Source organism: Rhinatrema bivittatum, chromosome 2 (genome assembly GCF_901001135.1).
Source record: "Rhinatrema bivittatum chromosome 2, aRhiBiv1.1, whole genome shotgun sequence".
Taxonomy (NCBI): domain Eukaryota; kingdom Metazoa; phylum Chordata; class Amphibia; order Gymnophiona; family Rhinatrematidae; genus Rhinatrema; species Rhinatrema bivittatum.
This window is the reverse complement of record NC_042616.1, coordinates 500,571,672-500,592,217: the sequence shown is the minus strand read 5'-3', so window position 1 is coordinate 500,592,217 and position 20,546 is coordinate 500,571,672. Positions and strand designations below refer to the sequence as shown.

General features: G+C 46.1%; 1 protein-coding gene across 3 annotated transcripts in view; it reads left to right on the top strand.

Annotated features, from left to right (window-relative positions):
• The first annotated feature begins 10,407 nt into the window (after positions 1 to 10,407).
• MAK (male germ cell associated kinase) overlaps positions 10,408 to 20,546 on the top strand; it is a 218,254-nt gene continuing 208,115 nt past the window's right edge. For all 3 annotated transcript variants that reach the window (XM_029590648.1, XM_029590650.1, XM_029590649.1), the window contains exon 1: positions 10,408 to 10,737. In XM_029590648.1, the coding sequence (XP_029446508.1) occupies positions 10,637 to 10,737 (101 nt within the window). In that variant the 5' untranslated portion in view covers positions 10,408 to 10,636. The remainder of the gene's footprint in view (positions 10,738 to 20,546) is intronic.

Below are 20,546 nucleotides of genomic sequence, written 5' to 3'. Positions count from 1 at the left end.
TTCTGGCTCTCGACTCCTGGACCGGCTGAGGTGTATTCTGGCTCTCGATCCCTGGACCGGCTGAGGTGTGTTCTGGCTCTCGACCCCTGGACCGGCTGAGGTGTTCTCTGGCTCCGATCCCTGGACCGGCTGCGGGTTTCCCGAAAATCCTCTTGTTTTGGACGGCGCCTATTCTTCTCCTTCTCACGACCTGCTGGAGGCGCCAGCCATCTGGACTACACGACCTGCTGGAGCCGCCAGCCATCTGGACTACACGACCTGCTGGAGGCGCCAGCCATCTGGACTACACGACCTGCTGGAGGCGCCAGCTATCTGAACTACACGACCTGCTGGAGGCGCCAGCCATCTGGACTACACGACCTGCTGGAGGCGCCAGCTATCTGGACTACACGACCTGCAGGAGGCGCCTGCATCCAGATCTTCTTCTGTTTCCACATAAGATCTTGACGAGGCCTCGCCTTCCAGTGTTTGAACACCCGTTCTTCGCTGGACCAAGGGTTCACACTCCGAAGCATAACAGGAAGCCAAGGCCATGGACCCGGCAGAGGCTTCAGCAATACGAGCGATTCCTGGTCTAGCACAGAGACTTGTGGAACAGCAGAACATGCTAGAATCCATGGCCGCCTCCATTGAACGGCTTAGCGCTCGATTAGATGCGGTGGTGGCAACGCACTCTAATCCACCTGTAGGCAGTTCTGTGGCCACACCTGCTCAGCCAAGTCCACAAAATCTCTCCCGACCAGTCGTACCATTACCTATTCCACCGCGGTATGCAGGAGATCCGCGTCTATGTCTAGGATTTCTGGACCAATGCAACATGCATTTTCGCCTACAGTCTACACTTTTTCCGGATGATATGACCAGAACTACTTATATACTGTCCTTGTTGGATGGCAAAGCACTCGCCTGGGGGTCGGCCTTATGGCAACACTCTGATCCAGTATTACAGGACTTGCCCCGTTTTTTGGAGTTGTTTCGATCAGCGTTTGAAGAACCTGGGAAAAAAGCAGCCGCGGGATCTACTCTTCTGCATCTCAGACAGGGAGGTCGATCTCTCATGGATTACAATATTGAATTTCGGACTCTGGCTATGGAACTGCGGTGGGAAGAATCTACCCTCCGAACAATTTACCTGGAAGGACTGTCTGGCAAAATTAAGGATGAATTGGCCGCGCGGGAGCTTCCTACCTCCTTAAACTCCATGATCGAATTAGCCAGCAGGATTGACCGACGACTTCAAGAGAGAGCTTGGGAGAATCCAGGAGGTAGACGACGCCTGACTAATTTTCTGGCCTCATCATCCCCTCCTGTGAACAACCGCGAAGGGCCCACCACTGAAACAACCACTGAGGAACCTATGCAACTTGGCAGAGGTCCTTTATCACCTGCTGAACGACAGAGACGGCGCAGAGAAGGACTTTGTTTGTATTGCGCTGGTTCTGGCCATCGTATTGCTAGCTGTCCTATCCGTCCGGGAAACTTCAGAGCCTAGGGTCCATGGGGGGAGTAACCCTAGGTTTGACATCTCCAGCTCCCCCACTCACGATACCGGTTACGCTCTTGATCAATGAACAAGAATTCACCACCTTGGCCCTGGTGGACTCCGGTGCCGGGGGAGAATTTATTCTGCAAGAAATAGTTGAACAATTACAGATTCCTATTCGACCCTGTCCTACACCATTAGTCGTTTCCTCCATCCATGGGGATCCACTACCTGGGACCATTACTCATCAGACGGAGCTTCTGGACTGTCATATTGCACCTAACCACTCTGAACGGATTACCTTCTATGTACTCAAAAAAGCCATTCATCCGGTGGTTCTTGGCATTCCGTGGCTTCAACGTCATAATCCTCAAATTGACTGGACACTTTTAAGACTCACGAAGTGGGGACCCAATTGTTCGGGAGCATGTTTAAATCAAACTCCTCAATCTCGAAACTTACTTTGCACCTCTGGCCTAGGGGGATCACCCCTCAATATAAACAATTTGCAGATGTATTTTCCAAAGAGGCCGCGGACATCTTACCTCCACACCGGGAGTTCGATTGCACTATTAATCTGATTCCAGGTCCTACACCTCCGCGGGGGAGAACATATCCATTATCCGCTTCAGAGACTGTGGCCATGTCAGAATACATACAGGACAATTTACAGAAAGGCTTCATTCGAAGATCTACCTCTCCGGCTGGAGCTGGATTTTTTTTTGTTAAAAAGAAGGATGGTACCCTACGACCTTGTATTGATTTTAGGGGACTCAACGCTATAACTATCAAGGATCGATACCCGCTACCCCTTATTGCGGAATTATTTGATCGTTTACAAGGAGCCCGAATTTTTTCTAAACTTGACCTACGTGGAGCTTATAATCTAGTGAGGATTCATGAGGGGGACGAGTGGAAGACGGCTTTTAACACTAGAGACGGACACTACGAATATTTAGTCATGCCGTTCGGATTAACCAATGCTCCAGCCGTCTTCCAACATTTTATTAACGAAATCTTCAGGGATCTGCTCTATATTTGTGTGGTGGTTTACTTAGACGATATATTAATTTTTTCTAAGGATCTTCAAACACATCGTCAACATGTTTTGCAGATTTTGCAACGTCTACGAGACAATCATCTATTTGCTAAATTGGAGAAGTGTGTTTTTGAGACTGAATCATTACCTTTTCTGGAGTACATTATCTCCAAACAGGGGTTTCAGATGGACCCTGTTAAGTTAAAATCCATCCAGAACTGGCCTCAGCCCACGGGTCTACATGCACTTCAGAGATTTCTCGGATTCGCTAATTACTACCGCAGTTTCATCAAAGACTTTTCCAAGCTTGCCGCTCCCCTGACGGCACTTACACGCAAAGGAGCCAATACTAAGACATGGCCAAGAGAGGCCATAGAAGCATTTCAAACCCTTAAGGAATCTTTTCTACGACAACCTTGTCTGCATCACCCAGATCCTAGACGACCCTTCATAGTCGAAGTCGATGCTTCCACAATTGGAGTTGGCGCAGTATTAAGTCAAAGGACTGCTACTGGTACGTCCCATCCTTGCTCTTATTTTTCCAAGAAATTCTCATCTGCAGAACGCAATTATTCGATTGGTGATCGGGAGCTGCTAGCCATTAAGCTTGCCTTGGAAGAATGGCGTCAGTGGTTGGAGGGGGCCCAGCATACGATTACCATTTTTACAGATCATAAAAACTTAATCTACTTACAACAGGCCCTACGTTTGAACCCACGCCAGGCCCGCTGGGCACTTTTTTTTACTCGCTTTGATTTTGAGATTCGCTATCGACCTGCTAATAAAAACATTAAAGCCGACGCATTGTCACGATCTTTCATCAGCGAAGATATCATAGAGCCTAAACAGAATATCATCGATCCTGCCCGCATTATCCTTTCTGCTACTTTCACGGTGCCCGTCGGCAAGACGGTAGTACCTCGAAGACTTCGCAACAAAGTATTACAATGGGGACACGACTCTAAAGTAGCTGGGCATTCTGGACAAAAACGTACGCTTACCCTTTTACAAAGGCACTATTGGTGGCCAGGAATGCGCAAAGACATCCGCGCTTACATAGAGTCGTGCCCTGTATGCGCTCAACATAAAGGTTCTACAGGGAAGACTTGGGGGTTGTTACAGCCACTTCCGGTGCCCACTTCACCTTGGTCACACATTTCAACGGATTTTATTGTCGAACTACCGTCTTCTGAAGGACATACTGTCATATGGGTGGTAGTGGATCGATTCTCTAAGATGGCTCATTTTATACCATTGCCCTCCCTCCCTTCTGCTCCCCGTTTGGCTCAACTCTTTATGTCTCACATTTTTCGTCTCCATGGGATTCCGCAACACATTACCTCTGACCGCGGCCCACAGTTCACTGCTAAGTACTGGCGGAGCCTTTGCACTGTTTCATATTGCTCTCGATTTCACCACGGCTTTTCACCCCCAGGCTAATGGGCAAGCGGAGAGGACCAACCGGTCTCTTAAGCAATTTTTGCGTACTTACGTGAACTCCCGACAGGATGATTGGGCAGCCTTATTGCCCTGGGCGGAGTTTTCCCACAACTTTCATTCCTGCACCTCTACGGGAGCGTCTCCGTTCCAGATTGTTTATGGCCGGCAACCCGCTCCGCCTATCCCTCTACCGGTCCCGGTTGCCTCCCCGGCGGCTCACCTTACGGCTCTCCAACTTAAGAGGCTATGGACGCAGACCCAACAGATGCTTCGAAAGGCGGCGAGTACGGCTAAGAGATTCACGGATCGCCATAGACGACCTGCACCACGATTTTTGCCGGGTGACAGGGTATGGTTAAGTACCAAATACATTCGTTTAAAGGTTCCTTCTATGAGATTGGCTCCACGATACATTGGCCCGTTTCCAGTGCTGAGACAATTGGGCCCTGTGACGTATCAATTACGTTTACCTTCTACTCTTCGGATTTATAACTCCTTTCATGTATCTCTCTTAAAACCGGTTCTCCTCACCTGGTCGTCCCGTAAGATGCCTGTTTCCCCAGTGGTTACGACTGCGGAGGATTCTATCTATCAAGTGCACGAAGTTTTGGATGTGCGCAACCGAGGTCGCACATGGGAGTATCTTCTTGCCTGGGAGGGGTTTGGGCCAGAGGAGAATTCTTGGGAGCCAGCCGCGAACATCTTCGACAAAGATCTTCTCAAGAACTTTCATAATAGTCATCCGGATAAACCCAGGCCTTCTAGGGGGAGGCCTAAGGGAGGGGGTACTGTTATGCTTCCCGACGGTGGCAAGCCGCCGCCGGGGCTGCCCACTCACCGGGGCGGTGGACCGTGCCGCTCCCGGTAACCTCCGTCGTTGCCTCGTGGTCCCGCGGCGTTCTTGCTCCTGCTCCAACATGGCCGCGGCGTCTGCAGCTCCCCAACGCGTGCCTGACTCCGCCCCCTGCTGGTTCCTCTAGAGCCGCGCGCGCGCGGCTGAAGAATTCTTAAAGGAGCCACTACAGGAAATTGAGTGGCTCCTTCCTGTCAGCTCCTGCCGGCTAGGGTATTTAAGGCAAGGTCTGCACCTCAGACCTTGCCTTGGCTTCTTGGCTCCCAGTGGTTCCTGTACTTGTTTCCTGCTCTCCTGTGATTCGACTCTTGGACTGGTTTTGGTGTGGTATCTGGCTCTTGACTCCTGGACTGGCATTGGCGTATTCTGGCTCTCGACTCCTGGACCGGCTGAGGTGTATTCTGGCTCTCGACTCCTGGACCGGCTGAGGTGTATTCTGGCTCTCGACCCCTGGACCGGCTGAGGTGTGTTCTGGCTCTCGACCCCTGGACCGGCTGAGGTGTTCTCTGGCTCCGATCCCTGGACCGGCTGCGGGTTTCCCGAAAATCCTCTTGTTTTGGACGGCGCCTATTCTTCTCCTTCTCACGACCTGCTGGAGGCACCAGCTATCTGAACTACACGACCTGCTGGAGGCGCCAGCCATCTGAACTACACGACCTGCTGGAGGCGCCAGCTATCTGAACTACACGACCTGCTGGAGGCGCCAGCCATCTGGACTACACGACCTGCTGGAGGCGCCAGCTATCTGGACTACACGACCTGCAAGAGGCGCCTGCATCCAGATCTTCTTCTGTTTCCACATAAGATCTTGACGAGGCCTCGCCTTCCAGTGTTTGAACACCCGTTCTTCGCTGGACCAAGGGTTCACACTCCGAAGCATAACAGAAAACAACCATCACCAAGATTGTGATTAAATAATTTGCAAGCTTAAGGATGTTCTAATCACACAAGATAATGCAAAAGCCAGTCCCAGAAAAAAAAGATGTTAGGAATGCTTTAAATGTTTGTATGCATTCCATGAGTCTTAGCTTCAGTTATTGGAGAAAGTTCTTTTTTACTCAATGCACAATTAAACTCTGGAATTTGTTGCCAGAGGATGTGGTTAGTGCAGTTAGTATAGCTGTGTTTAAAAAAGGATTGGATAAGTTCTTGGAGGAGAAGTCCATTACCTGCTATTAAGTTCACTTAGAGAATAGCCACTGCCATTAGCAATGGTTACATGGAATAGACTTTAGTTTTTGGGCACTTGCCAGGTTCTTATGGCCTGGATTGGCCACTGTTGGAAACAGGATGCTGGGCTTGATAGACCCTTGGTCTGACCCAGTATGGCATTTTCTTATGTTCTTATGTTCTTATTCCATATGAAGGGAATAGCCACAGAGAATGCATTGTCTCTTGTCACGGACAATCATGCCACTCTCCTTGAGAGTGCCTCAAAGAGGCCTCTTTGCTGGAATTGAAGGGTTCGTGTTGGTTGATAAATTCATAGCAAAAAGTTTATCCATGGGAGGGAGCTAGCATTGAGCAGTTTGTGAGTTATAAGAAGTACTTTAAACTGTATCCAAAGCTAATACAGGCAGCTACAGGCATTCAGGCAGCTACAGGATTTCACAGGCTTCAACTTCCTCACCAAAGTGTAGTCATCAAATCTGCCCTGTAAAGGGCAAGAATACCAAGACCCAGACCTTATTACTCCTGGGTTGTGAGCCTAAAATCTGGAAGCTTATTGGATGGTAACATTGTAAAGATGCTATGCTACAGTCTCACATAGCTTCTTAACAATTTTCTAAGGATTAGTATTTGCATAGCATTTTTCAGTATGCTGTAAAATTTATTTACCATCTCCCTAAGGAGAGACAAAATGAATTTCTCACTGTATGGAAAAATGCACGATGTGAGAGAAAAATCTAGTTTGAATGACCCTTGATGTTTTCAAGATGAAATCAAGAGCCTTTACAGTGGCCGTCGACACTGACTCTCATGTCTATGTGCTTCAGTCCTTTAAGGTGTGCAGGTATAGATGCCTAATATGTTGCGCAGCAGGGACAGTCTGAAGATGAGGTTAAAAAGGTAATGGATGTAATAAAGGATTACTACAGGAAACTTCAGTTTTTCCCTGCTGCCACTTCTTAGCTGACTTGATATCAGAATGGTTTCCTGAAGCAGCAGACTATTTTTTTTGGCCTGGTAGCAATGTACCCTTTAGTGTTTTGTGGGCCAAGTGTGAAAAATAGTTCTCGTGTTAAACATTTTAGAAGTGTACAAATTTTTACATGGTGTTTGAAACAGCATTCTAGTTTCCTTTTCTTGTGCGTGCTATGCTTTCCTGTATATGCTTACAGGGAACATTGAATGATAGGTTTCCTTCTGCTTCTCTGAGCTTCCAGCTCAATCAGAACCAGCCTCTATTGAGCTATGGAACTATGAGTCTTCATGACTCTCCAGGGGTTCCCCCTATTTACTTATATCCCAAACCTAACTCAGTTCTACCATTGCAGTGGCAATCCTTTATTAGGGGCCATAAATTGTAGCCCCCTCTGGAACCCAGCTAATGTGGACCTCAAGTCTGCACTGTAATTGTTACCACTGAGAGGTTAGTGAGACTTCTCTATAGGAGTTGTGAATGCTGTCACCTCAGCACACCTAACCCAGTCCAGTAAAGTCCAGCCCAGGGAAAGGAAGACCTAACCTAGGATTCAAACCTAGGACTCCTGTATGCCAGCATGCAGCACTGCCACTGAATTGGCTCTTGAAAAAGCAGTCTTAGAAAAAATACTACCAGGGACTGTCTTGCCTAAGATAGCAGGGTTTGAGATCTCACCAAGGAGATTAAAAGAGCTCAAAACTCCTTATAGCCACCCAGTAAAAACCAGGATCAAAGTCTTTACTAGATTCAAGGGAAATAATTACTATTGTAGTCTCTGTTATTAGACATCTTTCAGTTGTGGAAAGGCTGAGATTTTTCATTAGCTATTGTAACCGTGGATAGCTGGATTCTCTAGATCAAAAGGAACAATTACATAATAAATCTGTTGGCAATCCCTGCAAATTGTAAGACCAATAAGCTTTGTAACTGGACCAAACATAGAACCTACTCAGGTTGGAAATAACTTCTGTGTTATAGGCTAAGGTGGTTGAACCTGGTTCACCTCAGGAAAGAGGGCAGGGCTTTTGTCCCAAGCACTTCCTGGTCCCCTACCATATTGGAGGATTCAGCCATAAGGGCCTTGAACAAATTCCTGAAAAAGAAAAAGTTGAAGATTATTTCCTTGTCCACTATTCTGCTGTTCTTAAGTAGAGACAATTGGCTGTGTTCACCGAATCTCAGGGAGGCCTATATCCAGATACACCAAAGTTAGAAGTGCTATCTCAGATTTGTGGCAGGAGCACTGCACATCCAGTACCAGGTACTGGCGTTTGATCTTAGATAAGCTGTGTTGGTTTTCACCAAATACCTAGCTGTCATTGTGTCAGTTGGTCAATTAGGCAATTGGTTAATCAAAAACACATACCAGTCAGGTGAAAACAAATCATCAAATTGCCTTAGTCACTAGAGTTCATTTTCAGTTGCACCAGGTATTATCTGAACCCTTCACCTCAATAGGATTTCTTTGGGGATCTGCAAGAAGTGCTTTAAACCATGGCCTATCTCTATGTAAACATTGTGGCTGCAGTAGGAGATGTAATATAGAATCAGTAGACATTAGCTTGATCCATGTTAAGAATGCTGGACCTCCATGGTGTATGTGTCTGCTACTACATGCTTCTATATTAAATAAGTTTCAGTGGAATCAAGCCATGCAGAATTTTTGGGATCAAATCCACTGTATGTTATAAAGAGCTGAAATATGTCTTTTCTTGTTGATTTTTCCATTCTGATTTGACAAAGGGTTTACCTTTCCAAATTTTCTCCTCATCAAATTATTCTCACAATAGATGTATCAATCTGAAATGGCGAGAATACTTAAGAGCCTGTTTGTTTAACAGAGTTAACATTTAATGCAGGCATTAAAGAATGTTAACTCCTGTATTACCACTTAATCAGGTAAAATTTAAAAGGAGTTACACATTAAAATGTAACATATTATCAGAGCAATTTTCCAAAGCTATTTACCTGCATTAAGTGCACTTAACACAGGTAAAACTTATTGACAATTCAATGGTATATATTGTAGCAATTTTCAAAAGCCCACACATGGGTAAAATGCATTTACACATGTAAAACCCAGTTTTATGGGTGTAAATGCTTTTGAAATTCAGGCCCATTGTATATAAGTGCAGCTGTGTTAGTATTAGAGAAGAGATTTCAGTCTTAATGCTCATTAATGGGAAAAAATGTAAATGAGTTGCAAATATGCAAAATTATGCAGAGGGACTCATTTACATAAGTTGATTGCATTAGCACATGCATTCACATTAATGCTGATATTAATGCAAATTAATTACAGATCTAGAGGTAGTTAAAGTTTTTGTATTAAATGCACACCGTAATGCATGTTACAGTGCGTTAAGATGCTATTCACTAAAGGTGAATTTTACACATGTAAAAATTAGCATATATTCATATAAGAAGCTTCTACTTGCATATTCCACATTTTATAAAAGTCCAAAATATGCATGTATTTTCACTTTAGTGCACATGGGATTCTCTCCACCCTACCAATAGAAATAACAGGAAGAGTTACTTTTTAGTTTGTTTCAGAAGCACCACCATAGAGAGCTATCGTGTAGTCCTATGTACTCCCTATATAACTATGAAGCACTTGAGCAAAAGGCAGATTTTCCTCCTTTCCCAAACTCATAGAGACTGTGCTTCCTCTTGTCCTCCCTACTCCTAATCTTCTGGCTGGAAGATTCTTGAGCTTCTCTCTCTCCAACCTGTGAGCTGTAACACTGTGGCTACTCCTATGAGGGAATTGCTATAGCAACTGACTTACTCCACTCTCTATTTTTCAAATCTCAATATTCTGCCCCTCCCCCTTTCTTGGGAGGAGCATGAAGCTAATGAAGGGGGCCGTAGACTCTTTTACAGTTTGAATCTAGATTTCTCAGAGTCCAACCTCAAAACCAACTCAGTTAGGGTATACCTTATCACCAAAATGTTCAGTCTTCAGTTGAATCCCCTATGTCTTGAAACATCAACAAGTTTCTAACCCAGCTTTTCGAAACCACTTTTGAGCCTCTGAACTCTTGAGAGCTTAAATACCTGACCTGGATAGTTGCTTTTTTTTTTTTTTTTTGATGGCCATCACTTCAACTTGTAGTTGGTGAGCTCCAGGCCTTAGTGACTTATCCACCTTGCCCAGATTGAGTGGGAAGGACCATTGTGGGAGGAGGTGGAGGCAGGGCAGGATGTATTACGATGTAATTCACGGTTTGAAGCTGCTGCTCTCATTTATACTCCCTAAGCAGTTATTCTCAACTTCTGTAGGTGTTAGTAAGATAGGAATCAACAGTAAGCCAAACATCCCAGTTTTTTAATTCAGATAGTTTAGTTTTTACTCTGTTTAATTATTGAAGATTTATAACAAAATTCTCTTTTTTCCTTTTAATGATTTTAAATATACCATGTTTGTTTATTTTTTAAGGATGCCTCTGAGAAGGCAATATTATTCCTTGGTCTGCCACTACATGCCCGGATCTGATCAAGATTAGATTTGTTGGGAAAGGAAAACTGGCTGTCTTAATAACAAATCACCCACATATGTAAAGGCAATTTTTGAAAAACCTGATGCTTTACTAAAAAGGCATGTAAATTACTTCATTCAAGAAAAGAAGAAATTAGAGCTAACAAGGTTTTATACTTTCCTGGCTTTGGAAAATGAACCGGTACACAACGTTGAAACAGCTTGGAGATGGCACCTATGGGAGTGTACTTATGGGGAAAAGCAATGAATCGGGTGAACTGGTGGCAATCAAAAGGTAAGTGTCACTAGTAAAATACATTTTAATGGTTGGAGTTAATCCTTTTTAACCCAGTCACATGAATTGTTTTCTAGCAGAGACAGATTTTCAACTATAAAAATTGTTTTCCATAAAGTAGGAATGAATAATGCTAGGTTTCTGAAAATAGTTCAAAGAGATGATATATTTATAAGGCTTGCATCTTTAAACATTGGTTAGTCTTCTAATGGAATCCTCACTATCCAAATACTCTGCTGATTTTCTTTTTGGTCTTTGTAGCTTGTTTTCCTTAGGATAAATTTTGTGCTTCCCACTGAATGTGCTCTTTGATGAGCTCATCTTAAGAGTAAACTGGTTTTAAACTTTTATGTGTAATACATATGGAATTAGCACATGAAAATGTTTGAGAGCATTGTTAAAGTAAAAGAATATTGCTAGTCATATAGCATAACCTCTTGAAAGTTTGTCTTATGTAATTTTGCAGAGCTGGTGTCTGAGCCCTGCATTGTAATCCGTTACTTAGTCATTCTAATTTGAAGCAAAAAATATATCAGTTCACATACACTTGCAATTTTGACTATACAATTATCAAGTAAAAAGGAAATAATTGAGAGGTTGTGTTCAGCTTCTTTTGCTGACACAATAGGCATCTACTGTATCACTGAGGAGACAAGATTGTGCCAGCTGTGCAAAGGTACTTGTGCAGTGCTACTTTATATTCTGTGATTTTTTGAATGTATGTTTTTATGCACATCGCTTAGGGCTTAGTTATAAGTGATTCATAAATTTTAGTAAAGATAAAGAAACTACTGAAATGTTTTTTAAATGTTTATTTCCATTTATTTTCATGCATTAATATATATAATTTTTTCATGTATTAATATATATAATTTACAGTGTATAGAAGGGGTCAGAAAATTGTTGGGGTAGAATGCCAAAAGAACTGGAACAACTACTTGTAAGATGTTTGCATGCTGGACTGACTAAACAGGGGGTGAGTAATGGGCTAGATAAGAGTGGGAAAATTACAGCCTGCAGGCCAAAACCAACCCATGGACTCACTGTACATCAGGAAAACTTTGATTAAGTTAAGTGTTACCGGCTTGCTGGCACTGTAATTTTGTGACTGTTCCCCCATACATCATCATTGAAGGCCTGATGTAGCATGCATTAAGGTGCGTCATAAAAAGTGGCTTTGCAGATGATACTGACAGGGTCAGACGTGAAGGTTTGATTTTCCTATTTTGTTTCTATTCTTTTTTTTTTTTTGCCACCACTGTCAAGCACCACCTGAAACTGCTACCGCTTCCTCCTAGCTGAACATTTCAACAGCAGAAAAAGCCAGCAAAAGAAAAACATTTCCATGGCGGCATGTTTTTTGGCTCCCTTTTCATGCATCTGCTTTGGCTGCCACTACTGAGCCTCACCTGAGATCACCATCCCTGCACACATTTCTAGTAGCCGGAAAAGCCAGCCTCAAAAAAACAAACAAGCCAAAAAAAACAAACACTGTTGCTGCTGTCCGTTCCTTTTCTTTCCTGTAGAAAACCATATCCTCTACTGTGCTGCAAGGATCCTAATAACACCAGTTAATATTCTTTATTCTTAGGTTTGAATTGTTCTGTAGCTTCATTTCTGCTCAGTTTTTAAAATGCATCACTCAAGCTCCAGGGTTTGTTTTTATTTTCCCGTAGATAAGAAGCATGAATTAGCCATGCTGTCTAGGACGTCCTCCAGGCGGCTAGGTGGCGGAGCTGTCCTAGAACACTGAGTCTTTTAGTGCAGTGTGCCTGCGTGGATATTCCCGCGCAGCCTCGGTCTCCCTTAGTCCGTTTTTTTTCCGCACACCAATCAGCATACAGAGCTCTTCTTTCCTGACAGGGAACAATTCAGATTGTTTGTTTGAAAAAGCATTTTTTTTCATCAAAATGCAACGGCCGCCTGGCTTTAAATTTTGCCAGTGCAGCAAAATAATGTCCGTGACTGATGGTCACTCCAAGTGCTACATCTGCCTTTGTGCAGATCATGAACAGGCGATCTGTAGGGACTGCGGACGCATGTCCACTCGGGCCCAGTGGCAGCAGGCTGCCAGGATTGCCAAGTTAAAGGAAGCAGCATCGGGCTCGTATGCCCCCTCTGAGGAGTTGGCCAAGCCCTCTCTGGGACCACCAGACCTCCAAAGCGTTGACTCATTGAAGAGCCTCCTCGGAAGGACTTCCTGGTTTGGCGGGCCGGCACCAAAGCAAGTTCCCATCATACCGGCGCACGGCGTAGGGGATGCATCAGTACCTCCGATGCCGCCATCAGCGCTGCTCAGCGTCGAGCCCCTGACGCACCACCGACGCAACCGAATTGCAGCGTCGACCGCATGAGCACACCACGAAGCACAAGCATAAAGTGTCGACGACGCAAATTGATGCCAATGCAGACTCCATCAACCCATAGTGCTCCCAAAGCCCCGAAGAAGCCCCAGGGAACCTTATCCTCTGTTGGTGGTGGACTCTGATATGGCTCAGTCATCTCCAGCTGCCTCTCACAGCTCCTCTGCCTCATCTAGAGTGTATTCAGGCCTGTCCACTGCTTCCCAGCACAGGGACAACTCAGGACTCCAGGAGCCGCTGAAGAAAAAAGATAAGCGGCCACCTGAAGACACCCACAGACCAAGGGGACCAAACTCAGACATACTCTTGGCAGCTGTACCACTCAGGGGTGCTCCCAGAGAACCTCCGCCTGCCCCCCAGGATACCTTAGCCTCCCAGGCTGTATCACAGATATCGCTCATCTTATCTCAATTCCTCAAAATAGTTGAGCAGCAAGGAAAGTGCCAGGATGAGGCACCCCTGGAGGTCCCTCCATCACTGCAGGAAAGCCTCAGCCTAGGTCCCTCTTCTCCTTGTCCATGCCCACTGGCTTCTCCTCCTGGGGACGATTTCCCCCGAGCTCCTTCCACTTCTTCAGGATCCTCCACCAGGAATCCTTCAGACCCTGCAGCAGAACAGACAGAACCGATATCTCCACCAAAGGATCTTTCATACTCTAAATTTGTAGAGCAGGTGGGGCAACGCTTAAACATTGAGACCCGGAAAATACCTGACCCGAGGGCAGAAGTCCTGGGATTCCTAAAAATTTTTGAGTCCCCCTCAGAATCCACAGCCTTACCCTCCCACACCGTCTTAGATGCAGTAATGACTAGAGCCTGGGAGTGTCCCTTTGCCGGACCGCCCACCACTCGCAAAACGGATTTGAAATTCTGTATGAGGCAATCACCGTTCTACTCCATGATACAGCTTCCACATGCTTCAGTGGTAGTGGAGTCGGCGATGCAGAAAGCAAAGAATTCATGTGTGCATTCAAATACTCCACCCCGAGAAAGATGCCAAGTACTTGGACGACTTCGGGAAGTGGGTCTTTCAGTCGGGGATGCTGAATGCCAAACTTCAGCAGCACCAATTTTATATTACGCAATACCTGTATGACTGTCTGCAATCAGTAAAACCACTATTACAGGAGGCTTCCCCGGACCACCAACCTCCTGACCAGTTTCATGACTCGAAGGAGGGACTGTGGCACTTCCTCCATACTATTTATGAGGCCTTCAACACTTTGGCTAGATATACAGCAAACGCCATTGTGGCACGTCATTTAGTATGGCTTTGGTCGAGTGCGATTTGTGAAGATGTGCACGAAAAGCTGGCCGACCTTCCCTGACTCCCAGACAATCTTTTTGGAGACAAATTACGGGAGTCTATAGCACATCTCAAGGAGCAGAAGGTAGCCGTCATGCCATTAACTATTCCTTCAGATTCAACGGCTGCCAGGCAGTACTACCCATTATATTGGAAGCCTTACTACCAGCAGCGTGCCTACAGACCTTACCCGTCCTACCGGCCGCAACCATGTCCGCCAACTCGCTCTCAGTCACCTCAGCAGGAAACGGCTCGACAGCGCCAGCACCTTCCTCGACAGCCTCACCTGCCTCAGGACACCAAACCCCATAAGCCCCCACAGGGTTTTTAGGGGACATGAAATCATCTCTACTGCTACCAGTAGGGGGCAAGCTCTCCCACTTTTTTCCGGCATGGAAGGCAATCACATCCGACCATTGGGTCTTATGAATCATCAAGGATGGCTACTCCCTCAATTTTGCATCCATTCCACCTGTTCCGCATATAGTGCGCCAAAGACAGCTGGATGCACAGCGCAGACCCCTATAGGAAGAGATCAACAAATTACTTCACCAGAGCTGTATTCACAAACTATCCTCTTCTCAGCTCCACCAGGGGTTCTACTCCCAGTACTACCTCATACCCACGAAATCTGTAGGTTTATGACCCATCATGCGTTCTCTCAACAAATACCTAATGAGGAAGAAGTTCAAGATGACGTCACTTAAGTCCATCCTATCTTTCCTTCATCCCAACAACTGGACGTGTTCACTCGACCACCAGGGATGCCTATCGCACATCCTGATTAATCCCACGTCCTGGCAATACCTGTGCTTCACAGCCATTGGCCGCCACTTCCAATACAAGGTGCTTCCTTTCGGCCTTTCCTCATCCCCCAGAGTATTTAAAATATGCCTAGCGGTAGCGGTGGCTCACCTTCGAAGGTGGGGAATTCAACTGTTCCCCTACCTAGATGACTGGCTGCTGGTAGCCCCAAATCCTTACTAGTAACCATACTCTGTCTGGGCAGCCTAGGGCTGCTTGTCAACTACGAGAAATCGAATCTGCAACCCACTCAGATTCTACAATTCACCATCTGAGACAGAGCCTTCCTCCCAGAATCCCAGGCCCTTGCCCTCACATTGCTAGCCGGCCACCTACACGAGGCCACCATTGCCCCTGCCTGTCAGATCCTGACCATCCTTGGACACATGGCCGCATCCATGTATGTTGTTCCCCACATTCACCTCCACATGCGTCGTCTACAATGGGGTCTGAAGCCCCAATGGAGCCAGTTCTTCAATTCTCTCTCCTCTCCAGTCACCCTCATGTCCAGCATGAAACAAAATTTGGAGTGGTGGCCAACACCATCGGTCCTCCTGACGGGAGCACCACTACGGCCCCCAGTACATCACACCGTCCTCACCACTGATGCTTCCACCAAGGGGTGGGGTACCCACCTAGTCCACCTCCAGACTCAAGGCCTGTGGTCCAACTGGGAAGGGTCACAACAGATCAACCTCCTGGAACTCCGTGCCATTCGGAATGCTCTTCAGGCTTTTGAACACTCGCTTCGGGGGAAGACTGTCATGGTCCACATGGTCAACCAGGTCGTCATGTTCTACATCAACAAATAAGGAGGGTTCAGTTTCTGGAACCAGTGCAGAGATGCCGTAAGGATACTGGAATGGGCGAAGAGCAAATCCATCACCCTAGGCCACTTACCTGCCAGACATCAACAACTCCAGAGCAGACAGACTGAGCAGAATCTTTCACCCCCACGAGTGGGAGCTTCATCAGGACTTGGTGGAAAGACTCTTTCAAACCTGGTGTCTTCTGCGTGTCGATCTTTTTGCTACAGAACAAAATCAGAAGTTGCAGACCTGCTCAGTGTACCCCAGTTCCTGGGTCCTAGCTCAGGATGCATTCCTCATCGAATGGACAGGGGACATTCTCTACGCTTTCCCTCTCATACCCTTGATATCTCGCACAGTCCAGAAGTTCATTACGGACAACACAGATCTGATACTCCTTGCTCCAGCGTGGCCCAGACAGCCATGGTATGTGTATCTAGTTCGGCTATTTTTGGACACACCGATTCCCCTGGGCAACAGTTCAAATCTGCTCACCCAGGAAGAGGGGGCTCCTTGCTTCACCCCCTTCACTCATCCCTGCATCTCACCGCATGGAGATTGAAAGGGTGGTATTCCACCACCTGAACCTTTCCCTGCAACTTCAGGATATCCTAGTTTCCTCCAGGAAACCCTCCACTAGACAGAATTATCAAAGGTGCTCAGAACATAGTACAGACCCATTCATCTGCTCTCCTGAGCAACTGCTGGAATACCTCCATCTGCTCTATCGAAAAGGGCTAGCTAGCCACGGCGTAGGTCAGAGTCCATTTCAGTGCCATAGCAGCCTACCATTCCTTTCACAACTAGGCCTCAATCTCCTGCCACCCACTTATCTCCAAATTTATGAAGGGGGTTCTACGCCTGAGGCCTCCGATCCAGAAACCTCCAGTTCCATGGGACCTAAACGTAGGCCTGGAGCAATTAATGCTACCACCCTTTGAGCCTCTGGACACTTATCACCCTAGATTTCTCTCCTGGAAGTGCTATTCCTGGTCGCCTTGACCTCAGCGAGACACGTCAGCGAGTTGCAAGCCTTAGTGCACTACTCCCCATACCTAGAATTCTACCATGATAAAGTCACACTGCGTCCACCCAGTATTCCTTCCCAAGGTGGTTTCAGTCTTCCACCTCGACCAGACCATTGCCCTTCCGACCTTTTAAACAAAGCCGCACAGCAACGATGGCGAATGGAAACTCCATACATTGGATTGTAAGCGGGTACTCGCTTACTATAAACTCTGGACTTACTCTATGCACAGAGCCTCCCAGCTTTTTGTTTCATTCAACCCGAATGCCCCGAGACTTCCAGTTTCCAAAAGAACGCTTTCATCCTGGATCTCAAACTGCATACAGTTCTGTTATCAGAAACGTTCGGAAGCCTTAACAACCTCCCCTAAGGCTCTCCAAGTTCGTACTATGGCAGCTTCTACCGCACACCTTCATGAGGTACCCATTCTGGACATTTGCAGGGCTGCCACCTGGTCTTCGCTACATACGTTCACAGCCCACTACTGCCTGGACAAGCAGACCACAGCAGACACAGACATGGGCAGAACTATCCTCAAATCGGGCACTTCTTGAGCACTGGAAAGCCAACAACAAGAACTGTCCGCTTACATTATCTACTGTCTTGTGCGCACTATCTGACCTCACTGTCAGGACATACTCAGAGACTTTGCACTCAGCATATCAGCTGGGGACTCCCAGCAGCATGGCTAATTCATGCTGCTTATCTACAGGAAAAGAGCAAGTTTGCTTACAGTAAACTGTGTTTTCCATAGATAGCAGCATGAATTAGCCATGCTGACCTTCCCGCCTCCACGGACCATTGTTGTTGTTCCACTTCGTCTTGCTTAGAAAAAGACCGGGCTGCGCGGGAATATCCACGCAGGCACACTGCACTAAAAGACTCTGTGTTCTAGGAGAGCTCCGCCACCTAGCCGCCCAGAGGACGCCCCAGACAGCATGGCTAATTCATTCTGCTAATACGGAAACACTGTTTATGGTAAGCAAACTTGCTCTTTTGTGCTTGAGAAGAGAGAGAAAGCTATTAAGCAGAAAAGAAACTGCAGAAGTTTAAAAATAAGTTTTGCAAATGCTGTCAATTTTTTTGTTTTCTTTTTTATAAACATTGCAAAGCTTCACTTTTCTCTTTAAGAATTACACTTAAAGCTAGATTTTAAAAGAAGCGCCGATTTTATAACATGCGCATGTCGCCGCACACGTCATAAAATCCGATGTCCGTGTGCACATTCACGCCTGATTTTGTATTGGTGCTCGCATCTGCGAGCGGGTGTACACCCGTACATACAGGCCGGGAATTTTGTAAAGCATGCGTGGTGACACGATCGGGCCCTCTACCTAACCTTCCTCCCTTTTCCCCTCTCTACCCCGACCCGTAAATCTACCTTACCTATCCTTTTTTTTTTGTTGTTGTTGTTTTTGAACTTACTTCCTCTTCGGAGGTATAGTAAGTTCCGTGTGCCGGTCAGCTGCTGGTGCTCACTAATGGCCACTGTCCCGGTCAGCCCCCGTCATGCCCAGACCCCGCCCCTTTTGAACAACCCGGCACGTCCGTGATACCAGGAGATACGCATGTGGCCGGGCCTTTTTTTAAATTCATTTGGCGTGCGCTCGGTCCGGCTGCGCTCGTATCTGTTTAATTTGTTTGTATTAAGTATTGTAATTATGTTTTTAATATGTGATCAAACTATGTATGTCTGAATATGTGAACCGCCTAGACGGATAGTTTACCTACCCATTGTGCGGTATATAAAACTTTTAAATAAATAAATAAAAATACTGGTTTTTGCGCACACTGGGCTTTAAAAATTTTGCCGTTATTGAGTGTAATTTTCAAAACTATTTCCGCAGGTAAAACTGCCCACACTAGGTGCACACAATATTTTTTCCCTTTTTGCAGAGGGGATATTCCACACACATTCCTCACTATACTTTACTTTGTGGAGGCGAGAGCCGCTAACTAATGTGGCCCTGTGTTAGAAATAAAAACAAACAAAAAAAAAAAATGTTTCCCCATCCCTGAGTTAGGGTCTCTTTCTCATAGCATTCACTCTTACCATCTGGCTCTCTCCCTGTTTGTCTCTCTCCTTCCTCTTGCAGACCAGACTGGTCAAGCCTGTGCTACTGCAGGAGAGAAAGTGAGGATTCTATCTACACCAGGTATTTTCAGATACCCAAAGAAACTGGAGGATAACATGCCATCTTAGACTAAGAGCCTTGAACAGATTTCTATTAAAATATGTCTTTGGGTTCCATTATTCCCCTTCGAATTAAAGGCTGGCTGTGCTCTTTGATACTCAAAGATGCAGCTCAATGACAGAAAATATTTTAGATTCATAGTAGGGAAACATCATCTCCAGTATTGGCTCCTTGTGTTTTTACAAAATGCTAGCAGTGATCACAACATAATAATGCAAACTGGGGAGTTATATATTTCCCTAGTTGGATGATTGATCGAGAGTAGCTCTTAGACAAGGGTGTTGAAATCCATGTGTATCACTATCCAGGTGTTTGAGTTACTTTCATCTCCCAGCCTCCACTTCTAGTTTAAATACTTGTCAAAATATGATCTGAATCTCTGATCTAGGATCCTTTTTCTCTCACAGATAGAAGTAGGCCATTTCTATAGAAGCAAAAAATCTGATCAACAAAAACAGCGGACTCACTCTGAATAAATCAAACCAAGACAAAAGAGGGGAACACTTTTAGATATCAATATTCAAAAAATATATATATCCACACTCAAACAATTCAAGAATCAGAAATTAAAATTAATGACATATCAGAAGAAATGCTCAGAGAATGTAATCTACTGCCTCCTGCCACACAATGGGCCCCAAGCAGTCTGAGACCAGTGCTAATGCTCCATCACCTACTGGTCCAGTATATAAAAAACTTCTTAATATCCCTCTAACAAAAAGTAAACATCATCATCATTCAAAAAATGTGAAAAACACTGGGGCAGATTTGGATTCTTACGTGTGCGGGGTATATTTGTGTGCGCTACCCGACGCGCACAAATGTAACCCCGATTTTATAATATGCGCGCGCTGCTGGGTGCATTTTATAAAATCCGGGGTCGGCGCGCACAAGGGGGTGCACACTTGTGTACCTTGTGCTTGCCGAGCCCAAGGGGAGCCCCAATGGCTTTCCCCATTCCCTCCAAGGAAATCGGAGCGGCCTCGGAGGGAACTTTTCTACCGCTCCCCCCCACCTTCCCCTCCCTTCCCCTATCTAATCCACCCCCCAGCCCTAACTAAATCTCCCCCCCCCACACATTTTTTGCTCAAGGAAGGGGTAACTTGCGCGCGCCGGCAGGCTGCCAGCACGCCATCCCCCAGCACAGCCCGCTGTGCCGGAGGACTCGGGACCGCCCCCGGACTGCTGCCACGCCCCTGGCCCCACCCCTGGACTGCCCATTTTTTAAAGCCCTGGGACATATGCGCGTTCTGGGGCATGTGCAGGGGTAGGTTTTTGGGGGTTACGCGCTTATCTTATGCGCGTA